At 54.3% G+C, this 12,658-nt stretch overlaps 1 protein-coding gene across 1 annotated transcript in view; it reads left to right on the forward strand.

The window, feature by feature from the left end:
- Positions 1–12,105, forward strand: part of LOC116938190 (uncharacterized) — a 31,307-nt gene extending 19,202 nt beyond the window's left edge. The window contains exons 6-8 of the mRNA XM_076061926.1: positions 6,543–6,739; positions 7,784–8,332; positions 11,752–12,105. Of these exons, the coding sequence (XP_075918041.1) occupies positions 6,543–6,739; positions 7,784–8,332; positions 11,752–11,826 (821 nt within the window). The 3' untranslated portion in view covers positions 11,827–12,105. The remainder of the gene's footprint in view (positions 1–6,542; positions 6,740–7,783; positions 8,333–11,751) is intronic.
- Positions 12,106–12,658: the final 553 nt, after the last annotated feature.

Genomic DNA, 12,658 nt, shown 5'->3' on the forward strand with positions numbered 1-12,658 from the left:
AGCCTCAGCAGGGTCATCCTCACTTTGTGCCACGATGTTTTCCCGATTGAGGGATTTTCCCTCCCCCAGGACCTCACAGAAATGCTCAGCAAATCTGCAAACCTGTTCCTGGGGGTCGAAGATTGGGTCACCGTTTTTTCCCCTAATGATGGTAATAGGTGTGGCGCTGCAGATTACTTTTTTGATGGAGTTAAATAGAGGTTTGTGATCACGGGCCACTGAGGCAGACTCCATCTCCTCAGCAACCCGCGACCACCACCCATCCTTGCAGCACCTCATGGCTCTCCGAACCTCCGAGCGAAGGCTGCGGTAAGCCTCCTCATTCTCTGACATGGGATTCTGTAACTGATGACAGTGGGCCTGTCGTTTTTTCTCAACCATCCTGAACACCTCCTCTGTCAGCCAGGGTCTCTGGGGAGGTCTGGACCGCGTACCCAAAGCAGCCATTGCAGCTGCATGAGTCACAGTCCTAAACCTCGCCCATTTACCCTCGACATCAGGAGGAGTCAGGGACGATGCCAATCCCAGCCGCAAGCAATGATGAAATTCTCGCTTGCAACTTTCATCAGATAACTGAGACCAGGCCACTTTAGGTTGGAATGGGGTCCTGGGTGTACACCCACCACCGGAGTTGAAGAATAGCAGGCACATCTTACAGATGACTAGTCGGATGGTCAGAAGGCAGATCAGCTCCACGGTAGGTCCTGGTGTCAAGGACATGGGCTCGCATCCGCTGGTCCGTCACTATCTAGTCCAGCAGATGTTCTTGCTTGGACCCGGCATGCATCCATGATGTTGTGTGGATGCGCCGATGCCGGAACAGCGTGTTGGTAATTACTAGCCCATGGGCTGCACAAAAATCTAGCAGCCTTCTACCGTTGTTATTGAGCTGATCTGGCCCATGCCCTCCAATCACTCCAGACCAGGTGCCAGTATCATGACCAACTCGGGCATTGAAGTCACCCAACATGATGACTCTATCCCGAGGGGCCACTTTAGCCAGCACCTGTGACAGGAGGTCATAGAAGTCATCTGACTCATCGGCTTTGCCTGCATCCCTCCACGGATGTTCATCTTCGGTGGGGGCATAAGTAACCACGACCACCATTCCTCGCCTCCAGTTGATGGGAAGGCGAGCCCAAAGTAGCCTGGGACTTACAGCTTCCCACACCTCACCGCCATGTTCCCACGCCCCTTTATTCTTTTGTTCAAAAGAAGAGCCACACCCTGTTGTTTGGCAGTCTGCTGCCCCGAGTAGAGGACTGTCCACCCCTCATAGTGGCAGGAGCCAGAGCCGGTCCACCGGACCTCCTGAATGCCACATAGATCCAGGCGGTACCGGTCCAGCTCCCGACAGAGGAGTGGCAGCCTCTCCTCCGCAGCGAGTGTTCGAACATTCCACGTGGCCACCCGTAGTGGTTTTTCGTTGTTTCTGGAGGAGCCCCGAGGGTAGATATTCAATCTCCTGGCTCCGCCAATTGGGGTTTGGCCAGGAGACGTCATAGACGCCTGGCCTCCCGGGGCCTCCGGCACAAGCTTATTAGTTATATATTCTTAATTCGTGGTTTAGTGGTAATTAATTGAAGGTGGAGGGGTTACCAGCCCCTCGCATCCATCCAGAGCCCCCGTTTAGCCCCTGTGTGTGTATGTAGAGGAGCCAATCAAAATTGGATCTCCCCCCACAGCACTGTCCACGACAGAGTTGCCCGTCCGGCACACACACCTACACACACACCTACACACACCTACACACACACCTATACACACACCTACACACACCTACACACACCTACACACACACCTACACACACACCTACACACACCTACAACAACAACAACAACAACCGCCATTCGCCACTAAGTGGCGGTGACGTCACCACGACGCTTGTGCCAGGCTATGTGCACCCTGAGGCCACGTGAAGTGTCGAACGCCCGCTGGCAGGAGGTCACGGGGCAGACCCAGGTGCCACGGGTCGACTGACTGAGATGACTGGTTGATGCACCACCTGTGCCCCCTACTGTGCCAACCTGCTGTGCTTTAGCCACCCGGCGCTCCGCTCGCTGTTGTGAGCGTCGCTCCTCCGCCCTCCGTTGTTGTTGGAGGGCGACTGCCTCCAACTGCCCAGTAGCATCCTTCACGAGCCTCCTCCACAGAGGCCGATCTTGACACCGCTGGTACCAGTCATGGGCAAGTCCACTCAGCTCCACGTCCTCCTGTACCACATCACTCCATCTCTTCTCTAGCCCGTGCCGCGCCCGCTTAGCCCCCTCAATCCGGCCAAACAAAAGCTGTTTCGGCATGCGGTGGCTGGGCATGCGGGCTACATGACCCAGCCATCGCAGCCTTGCCTGCCGGAGGAGCTCACCGATGGGACCCTGCCCAGATCTTTCAAGGATTTGTGAGCTCCTCACACAATCCAGTCTGGTTAAACCCAGGATGGATCGTAGGCAGGCCAGCCTAAATGTTTCTAACCGGCGAAGATGTTCCATTAGGGGGGTCCACGTTTCGCAAGCGTAGAGAAGGGAGGGAATGACCGTGGCCGAGAAGACCTGAAGCTTAGTGCGGAGCGACAGACCAGGTAGCTTCCACACAGCGTTACGCAACCGATGAAAAGATATTGCCGCTCGACTGATTCGGAGTGAGACCTCTGCTGTTAAACTGGAGCCAGTCATAAGCACACTGCCCAGGTATGGGAAACTCTCCACTCTCTCCACAACTGCCCCATCACCGATTGGGAGTTGTGGGGGTGGAGTGTCCGATGGTACAAAATACCCAGGCAGGTGCTTAGTTTTGGTGGGGCTGATGGTAAGGCCCCACCTCTTAGTGGCACGCTCCAGTCTCAGCAGCAGCGTCTCCAACTCCTCCTCTGACTGAGCAGCTATTACCAAGTCATCAGCATACATAACGTGGTTGAGCAATAGGGAGCCATCCCTTGACCGCACCCGGGCATCGATTAGCCTCCCATTATATCTGTACCATATGGAGATTCCCTCGGTACAGCTATTGAAGGCTTCACGAACTACGTGGTCAAAATAGATGTTAAATAATGTGGGAGCCAGAGGACATCCCTGTCGCACCCCAAGGTGTACAGGGAATGGCTCTGACTCCCGGCCACGTAGTTTTACCCGGGCCCGCTCACCATCATGAAGGTCCTTAATGATCGTGAGCAGAGGGTCAGGTACTCCAAAAGCACGAAGAACGACCCAGAGCCCAGGCCTACTGATGGTATCATAAGCCTTGACCAGGTCAATAAAGCAGAGATGTAGGTCTTGTTGGAATTCCCTACACCTCTGCTGTAGCAGACGGACAGAAAATATGGCATCTGAGCAGGACCGCCCTTTCCTGAAACCGCATTGGGGCTCCGCAAGCCTCTCCTCAGCGTGCCTGGCAAGGCGATACTGAATAATCCTTGCCAGGACCTTTCCCGGCACACTGAGGAGTGAGATGCCCCTGTAGTTGTTACAGTCTGTGCGGTCCCCCTTCTTAAAAAGGGGGACCACCAGGGCATCCTTCCAATCCTGCGGAACCCGTCCAGTGGTCCAGACTGTTGTTATGATGTCATATAGGGCAGTCTGTGCACAAACGCCACCCTCCCTCAGCATTTCGCTTGGGAGATCATCTCTGCCCGCTGCCTTTCCTGGTCTCAGACTCCGGATCGCCTTCAATACTTCCTCAGCAGATGGCACCTCAGCCAGCCACTCACAGGGGGTGACTTCATCCAATATTTGAGGCACCGCAGCCTCAGCAGGGTCATCCTCACTTTGTGCCACGATGTTTTCCTGGCTGAGGGATTTTCCCTCCCCCAGGACCTCACAGAAATGCTCAGCAAATCTGCGAACCTGTTCCTGGGGGTCGGAAATCGGATCACCGTTTTTTCCCCTAATGATGGTAATAGGTGTGGCGCTGCAGGTTACTTTTTTGATGGAGTTAAATAGAGATTTGTGATCACGGGCCACTGAGGCAGACTCCATCTCCTCAGCAACCCGCGACCACCACCCATCCTTGCAGCGCCTCACGGCTCTCCGAACCTCCGAGCGAAGGCTGCGGTAAGCCTCCTCATTCTCTGACGTGGGATTCTGTAGCCGGTGACAGTGGGCCTGTCGCTTTTTCTCAACCATCGTGAACAACTCCTCTGTCATCCAGGGTGTCTGGGGAGGTCTGGACCGCGTACCCAAAGCAGCCATTGCAGCTGCATGATTCACAGTCCTAAACCTCGCCCATTTACCCTCGACATCAGGAGGAGTCGGGGACGATGCCAATCCCAGCCGCAAGCGATGATGAAATTCTCGCTTGCAACTTTCATCAGATAACTGAGACCAGGCCACTTTAGGTTGGAATGGGGTCCTGGGTGTACACCCACCACCGGAGTGGAAGAATGGCAGGCGCATCTTACAGATGACTAGTCGATGGTCAGAGGGCAGATCAGCTCCACGGTAGGTCCTGGTGTCAAGGACATGGGCTCGCATTCGCTGGTCCGTCACTATGTAGTCCAGCAGATGTTCTTGCTTGGACCCGGCATGCATCCATGATGTTGTGTGGATGCGCCGATACCGGAACAGCGTGTTGGTAATTACAAGCCCATGAGCTGCACAAAAATCTAGCAGCCTCCTACCGTTGTTATTGAGCTGATCTGGCCCATGCCCTCCAATCACTCCAGACCAGGTGCCAGTATCATGACCAACTCGGGCATTGAAGTCACCCAACATGATGACTCTATCCTGAGGGGCCACTTTAGCCAGCACCTGTGACAGGAGGTCATAGAAGGCATCTGACTCATCGGCTTTGCCTGCATCCCTCCACGGATGTTCATCTTCGGTGGGGGCATAAGTAACCACGACCACCATTCCTCGCCTCCGGTTGATGGGAAGGCGAGCCCAAAGTAGCCTGGGGCTTACAGCTTCCCACACCTCACCGCCACGCTCCCACGCCCCCTTCATTCTTTTGTTCAAAAGAAGACCCACACCCTGTTGTTTGGCAGTCTGCTGCCCCGAGTAGAGGACTGTCCACCCCTCATGGTGGCAGGAGCCAGAGCGGTCCACCGGACCTCCTGAATGCCGCATAGATCCAGGCGGTACCGGTCCAGCTCCCGACAGAGGAGTGGCAGCCTCTCCTCTGCAGTGAGCGTTCGAACATTCCACGTGGCCAACCGTAGTGGCTTTTCGTTGTTTCTGGAGTAGCCCCGAGGGTAGGTATTCAATCTCCTGGCTCCGCCAATTGGGGTTTGGCCAGGAGACGTCATAGACGCCTGGCCCCCCGGGGCCTCCGGCACAAGCTTAGTTGTTACATATTTCAGTTTAATTCGTAGTTTCGTGGTAATTAATTGAAGGTGGAGGGGTTACCAGCCCCTCGCACCCGTCCAGAGCCCCCGTTTTGCCCCTGTGGTGGACACATATGCCATGAGGGGAGGAGCCAATCAAAATTGGATCTCCCCCCACAGCGCTGTCCACGACAGAGTTGCCCGTCCGGCACCGCGAGGAGGTAGGGGGTTGTTTTGCCGGACACACCTACACACACACCTACACACACACACCTACACACACACACTTACACACACACACACCTACACACACACCTACACACACCTACACACACACCTACACACACACACCTATACACACCCGTGGCACCTCCTGGCGACCTCCTGCCAGCGGGCATTCGACACTTCATCTGGCGTTAAAAGTGCACGTAGCCTGGCACAGGCGCCCTGGTTATGTCATCACCACCTAATGGCGAATGGCGGTTGTTGTGAAACGTGTGTTCATGTATATGTGTGTGTACGCATAGGTGTGTTTACGTGTGTGTTTACGAGTGTGTGTACGTGTGTGTACGTGTGTGTGTGTACGTGTGTGTGTGTACGTGTGTGTGTACGTGTGTGTACGTGTGTGTGTACGTGTGTGTGTGTGTACGTGTGTGCGTGTGTGTGTACGTGTGTGCGTGTGTACGTGTGTGTGTACGTGTGTCCGTGTGTGTACGTGTCCATGTGTGTGTGTACGTGTGTGTGTGTGTGTACGTGTGTGTACGTGTGTGTGTGTACGTGTGTAAGTGTGTGTGTTCGTGTGTGTACGTGTGTGTGTGTACGTGTGTGTGTACGTGTATGTGTGTGCGTACGTGTGTACGTGTGTGTGTACGTGTGTGTGTGTACGTGTGTGTGTGTACGTGTGTGTGTGTGTACGTGTGTGTGTACGTGTGTGTACGTGTGTGTGTGTACGTGTGTGTGTGTACGTGTGTGTGTGTACGTGTGTACGTGTGTGAGTGTGTACGTGTGTGTGTGTTTACGTGTGTGTGTGTACGTGTGCACGTGTGCGTGTGTGTACGTGTGTGTGTGTACGTGTGTGTGAGTGTGTACGTGTGTGAGTGTGTACGTGTGTGAGTGTGTGTGTGTACGTGTGTACGTGTGTGTGTACGTGTGGGTGTGTGTGTGTGTACGTGTGTGTGTGTATGTGTGTGTGTGTGGTACGTGTGTGTGTGTACGTATGTGTGTGTACGTGTGTGTGTACGTGTGTGTGTGTACGTGTGTGTGTGTGTTGGCGATATCCCACAGGGGACCTCTGGAGCTACGACTTTGCGAGCGCCCAGTTTGTGGTCTCCCCCGAGCCGGACGTCAGCGCCTACAGGCTGGACCCAGGGCACCACCGCTACCTGGTGCTGGCCACCGACGGAGTCTGGGATGTCCTCACGCCCACAGAGGCCGTGGCGCTCTGTCATCGTGCGGACGCACAGCAGCAGCAGCGAGCACGGGCACGTCTACACACACACACGTCTACATACACACAAACGTCTACATACACACACACACGTCTACATACATACACACACACGTCTACATACACTCACACACGTCTACATACACGCACACACGTCTACATACACACACACACACGTCTACATACACACACACACACACGTCTACATACACACACACACATATACACACACGTATACACACACACACGTCTACATACACGCACACACGTCTACATATACACACACGTCTACATACACACACACACGTCTACATACACACACACACACGTCTACATACACACACACGCCTACATACACACACACTATACACTTACACACGTCTACATACACACACACACGTTTACACACACACACACGTCTACATACACACACACACTATATACACACACACACACACGTCTACATACACACACACACGTCTACATACACACACACGTCTACATACACACGTCTACACACACGTCTACATACACACACACGCGTCTACATACGCACACACGTCTACATACACACACGTCTACATACACACACACACGTCTACATACACACACACACGTCTACACACACACACTATACATACACACACACACACGTCTACATACACGCACACACGTCTACATACACACACACATTTACATACACACACACACGTCTACATACACACACACACGTCTACATACACACACACACGTCTACATCCACACACACACATCTACACACACACACGTCTACATACACACACACACACGTCTACATACACACACACGTCTACATACACACGTCTACACACACACACGTCTACATACACACACACGTCTACACACACACACTATACATACACACACACGTCTACATACACGCACACACGTCTACATACACACACACATCTACATACACACACACACGTCTACATACACACACACACGTCTACATACACACACACACGTCTACATCCACACACACACATCTACACACACACACACACGTCTACATGCACTTACACGTCTCATCCTGCAGGCCAGCGGTGGTGGTGGTGCCGGTGGTGGTGGTGGTGATGTCGGTGGTGGTGCCGGTGGTTGTGCTGGTGGTGGTGCCGGTGGTTGTGCCGGTGGTTGTGCTGCTGGTGGTGCCGGTGGTTGTGCTGCTGGTGGTGCCGGTTGTTGTGCCGGTGGTGCCAGCAGCAGCAGCAGCGGTGTAGACCTGACGCTGGCGCAGGCGCTGGTGGCGGAGGCGCTGTCCCGCTGGCACCGGCTCGGCACCAAGGCCGACAACGTGAGCGCCGTGGTGGCGCGGCTGTGCCCGTCGGCGGCGTCGCCGGCGCCCCGGCTCGGTGCCGATGGCGCCGCCGGCGCCGTGCTCGTTGCCGGCGGAGGAGGAATGGTCGCTGGTGGTGGTGGTGGTGGCGCCGTCCGTGCGTCAGCCCTGGCCAGGAGTGGAACCGAGGTTCTACGAGGGCCGGGCACCGAGGAGCTGCCCAGCAACAACAGCAGCAGCAGCAACAACAACAGCAACAGCAGCAGCGGCAACAGCAGCAGTGGGAAGTTCACTCCACTGCTGGCTGACCTGGTGAGGGCACCGTCACGATGCGTGGTGTGTGTGTGTGTGTACATGTGTATGTGTGTATGTGTGTGCGTGTGTACGTGTGTTTGTGTGTATGTGTATTTGTGTGCGTGTGTATGTGTGTTTGTGTGTATGTGTGCGTGTTTGTGTGTGTGTACGTGTGTACGTGTGCGTGTGTGTGCGTGTGTTTGTGCGTGTGTGTACGTGTGTTTGTGTGTATGTGTGTACGTGTGTGTGTGTGTTTGTGTGTATGTGTGCGTGTTTGTGTGTGTACGTGTGTGTGTATATGTGTTTATGTGTGTTTGTGTGTATGTGTGCGTGTTTGTGTGTGTACGTGTGTGTGTGTATATGTGTTTGTGTGTGTATGTGTTTGTGTGTATGTGTGTTTGTGTGTATGTGTGTGTGTTTGTGTGTACGTGTGTGTGTGTGGATGTGTACGTGTGTGTGTACGTGTGTTTGTGTGTAAGTGTGCGTGTGTTTGTCTGTCCAGCGAAACGATCCCCTACCTCATTGGTGTCGGACGGTAATGCTGTGACTCTGTGTGTGGTGAGTCTATGGGTCTTTGTGTGTGGTGAGTCTATGGGTCTCTGTGTGAGTGAGTCTATGGGTCTCTGTGTGTGGTGAGTCTATGGGTCTCTGTGTGTGGTGAGTCTATGGGTCTCTGTGTGTTGTGAGTCTATGGGTCTCTGTGTGTGGTGAGTCTCTGGGTCTCTGTGTGTGGTGAGTCTATGGGTCTCTGTGTGTGATGAGTCTATGGGTCTCTGTGTGTGGTGAGTCTATGGGTCTCTGTGTGTGGTGAGTCTATGGGTCTCTGTGTGTGCTGAGTCTATGGGTCTCTGTGTGTGGTGAGTCTATGGGTCTCTGTGTGTGGTGAGTCTATGGGTCTCTGTGTGTGGTGAGTCTATGGGTCTCTGTGTGTGGTGAGTCTATGGGTCTCTGTGTGTGGTGAGTCTATGGGTCTCTGTGTGTGGTGAGTCTATGGGTCTCTGTGTGTGGTGAGTCTGTGGGTCTCTGTGTGGTGAGTCTATGGGTCTCTGTGTGTGGTGAGTCTATGGGTCTCTGTGTGTGGTGAGTATATGGGTCTCTATGTGTGGTGAGTCTATGGGTCTCTGTGTGTGGTGAGTCTATGGGTCTCTGTGTGAGTGAGTCTATGGGTCTCTGTGTGTGGTGAGTCTATGGGTCTCTGTGTGTGCTGAGTCTATGGGTCTCTGTGTGTTGTGAGTCTATGGGTCTCTGTGTGTGGTGAGTCTCTGGGTCTCTGTGTGTGGTGAGTCTATGGGTCTCTGTGTGTGATGAGTCTATGGGTCTCTGTGTGTGGTGAGTCTATGGGTCTCTGTGTGTGGTGAGTCTATGGGTCTCTGTGTGTGCTGAGTCTATGGGTCTCTGTGTGTGGTGAGTCTATGGGTCTCTGTGTGTGGTGAGTCTATGGGTCTCTGTGTGTGGTGAGTCTATGGGTCTCTGTGTGTGGTGAGTCTATGGGTCTCTGTGTGTGGTGAGTCTATGGGTCTCTGTGTGTGGTGAGTCTATGGTTCTCTGTGTGGTGAGTCTATGGGTCTCTGTGTGTGGTGAGTCTATGGGTCTCTGTGTGTGGTGAGTCTGTGGGTCTCTGTGTGGTGAGTCTATGGGTCTCTGTGTGTGGTGAGTCTATGGGTCTCTGTGTGTGGTGAGTATATGGGTCTCTATGTGTGGTAAGTCTATGGGTCTCTGTGTGTGGTGAGTCTATGGGTCTCTGTGTGATGAGTCTATGGGTCTCTGTGTGTGGTGAGTCTATAGGTCTCTGTGTGTGGTGAGTCTGTGGGTCTCTGTGTGTGGTGAGTCTATGGGTCTCTGTGTGTGGTGAGTCTATGGGTCTCTGTGTGTGGTGAGTCTATGGGTCTCTGTGTGTGGTGAGTCTATGAGTCTCTGTGTGTGGTGAGTCTATGGGTCTCTGTGTGTGGTGAGTCTATGGGTCTCTGTGTGTGGTGAGTCTATGAGTCTCTGTGTGTGGTGAGTCTATGGGTCTCTGTGTGTGGTGAGTCTATGGGTCTCTGTGTGTGGTGAGTCTATGAGTCTCTGTGTGTGGTGAGTCTATGGGTCTCTGTGTGTGGTGAGTCTATGGGTCTCTGTGTGTGGTGAGTCTATGGGTCTCTGTGTGTGATGAGTCTGTGGGTCTCTGTGTGTGGTGAGTCTATGGGTCTCTGTGTGTGGTGAGTCTATGGGTCTCTGTGTGTGGTGAGTCTATGGGTCTCTGTGTGTGGTGAGTCTATGAGTCTCTGTGTGTGGTGAGTCTATGGGTCTCTGTGTGTGGTGAGTCTATGGGTCTCTGTGTGTGGTGAGTCTATGGGTCTCTGTGTGTGATGAGTCTGTGGGTCTCTGTGTGTGGTGAGTCTATGGCTCTCTGTGTGTGGTGAGTCTATGGGTCTCTGTGTGTGGTGAGTCTATGGGTCTCTGTGTGGTGAGTCTATGGGTCTCTGTGTGTGGTGAGTCTATGGGTCTCTGTGTGTGGTGAGTCTATGGGTCTCTGTGTGGTGAGTCTGTGGGTCTCTGTGTGTGGTGAGTCTATGGGTCTCTGTGTGTGGTGAGTCTGTGGGTCTCTGTGTGGTGAGTCTATGGGTCTCTGTGTGTGGTGAGTCTATGAGTCTCTGTGTGTGGTGAGTCTATGGGTCTCTGTGTGTGGTGAGTCTATGAGTCTCTGCGTGTGGTGAGTCTATGTGTCTCTGTGTGTGGTGAGTCTATGGGTCTCTGTGTGTGGTGAGTCTATGGGTCTCTGTGTAGTAAGTCTGTGGGTCTCTGTGTGTGGTGAGTCTATGGGTCTCTGTGTGTGGTGAGTCTATGGGTCTCTGTGTGTGGTGAGTCTATGGGTCTCTGTGTGTGGTGAGTCTGTGGGTCTCTGTGTATGGTGAGTCTATGGGTCTCTGTGTGTGGTGAGTCTATGGGTCTCTATGTGGTGAGTCTATGGGTCTCTGTGTGTGGTGAGTCTATGGGTCTCTGTGTGTGGTGAGTCTATGGGTCTCTGTGTGGTGAGTCTATGGGTCTCTATGTGTGGTGAGTCTATGGGTCTCTGTGTGTGGTGAGTCTATGGGTCTCTGTGTGTGGTGAGTCTGTGGGTCTCTGTGTGTGGTGAGTCTATGGGTCTCTGTGTGTGGTGAGTCTATGGGTCTCTGTGTGTGGTGAGTCTATGGGTCTCTGTGTGTGGTGAGTATATGGGTCTCTATGTGTAGTGAGTCTATGGGTCTCTGTGTGTGGTGAGTTTATGGGTCTCTGTGTGATGAGTCTATGGGTCTCTGTGTGTGGTGAGTCTATGGGTCTCTGTGTGTGGTGAGTCTATGGGTCTCTGTGTGTGGTGAGTCTATGGGTCTCGGTGTGTGGTGAGTCTATGGGTCTCTATGTGTGGTGAGTCTTTGGGTCTCTGTGTGTGGGTAACTCCCCACCCCCTCCCTTTCCAGGGCTGCAGCCAGGAGGAGATTCCCAGCAAGCGCAGCCGCAGGAGCGGTCCTCACGAGGGCACCGCCTCAGACTAGCCCCTCAGACTAGCGCCGCAGACTAGTACCTCAGACTAGCGCCTCAGACTAGCACCTCAGACTAGCGCCTCAGACTAGCGCCTCAGACTGGTGCCTCAGACTAGCACCTCAGACTGGCGCCTCAGACTAGCGCCTCGGACTAGCGCCTCAGACTAGTGCCTCAGACTAGTGCCTCAGACTAGCGCCTCAGACTGGTGCCTCAGACTAGCACCTCAGACTAGCGCCTCAGACTAGCGCCTCAGACTTGCGCCTCAGACTAGCGCCTCAGACTAGCGCCTCAGACTAGCGGGGACCCTGGTAGAGGGACCCCGGTAGAGGGACCCTGGGACCCTGGTAGAGGGACCCTGGTAGAGGGACCCTGGTAGAGGGTCCCTGGTAGAGGGACCCTGGTAGAGGGACCTTGGTAGTGGGACCCTAGTAGAGGGACCCTGGTAGTGGGACCCTAGTAGAGGGACCCTGGTAGAGGGACCCTGGTAGAGGGACCCCGGTAGAGGGACCCTGGTAGAGGGACCCCGGTAGAGGGACCCTGGTAGAGGGACCTTGGTAGAGGGACCCTGGTAGAGGGACCCTGGTAGTGGGACCCTGGTAGAGGGACCCTGGTAGAGGGACCCCGGTAGAGGGACCCTGGTAGAGGGACCCCGGTAGAGGGACCCTGGTAGAGGGACCTTGGTAGAGGGACCCTGGTAGAGGGACCCTGGTAGTGGGACCCTGGTAGAGGGACCCTGGTAGAGGGACCCTGGTAGAGGGACCCCGGTAGAGGGACCCTGGTAGAGGGACCCTGGTAGGGGGACCCTGGTAGAGGGACCCTGGTAGAGGGACCCTGGTAGAGGGA

This window comes from Petromyzon marinus, unplaced genomic scaffold (genome assembly GCF_048934315.1).
Source record: "Petromyzon marinus isolate PM22_M1 ecotype Great Lakes invasive population unplaced genomic scaffold, UKy_Petmar_22M1.pri1.0 PM_G_Scaffold_45, whole genome shotgun sequence".
Taxonomy (NCBI): Eukaryota; Metazoa; Chordata; class Hyperoartia; order Petromyzontiformes; family Petromyzontidae; genus Petromyzon; species Petromyzon marinus.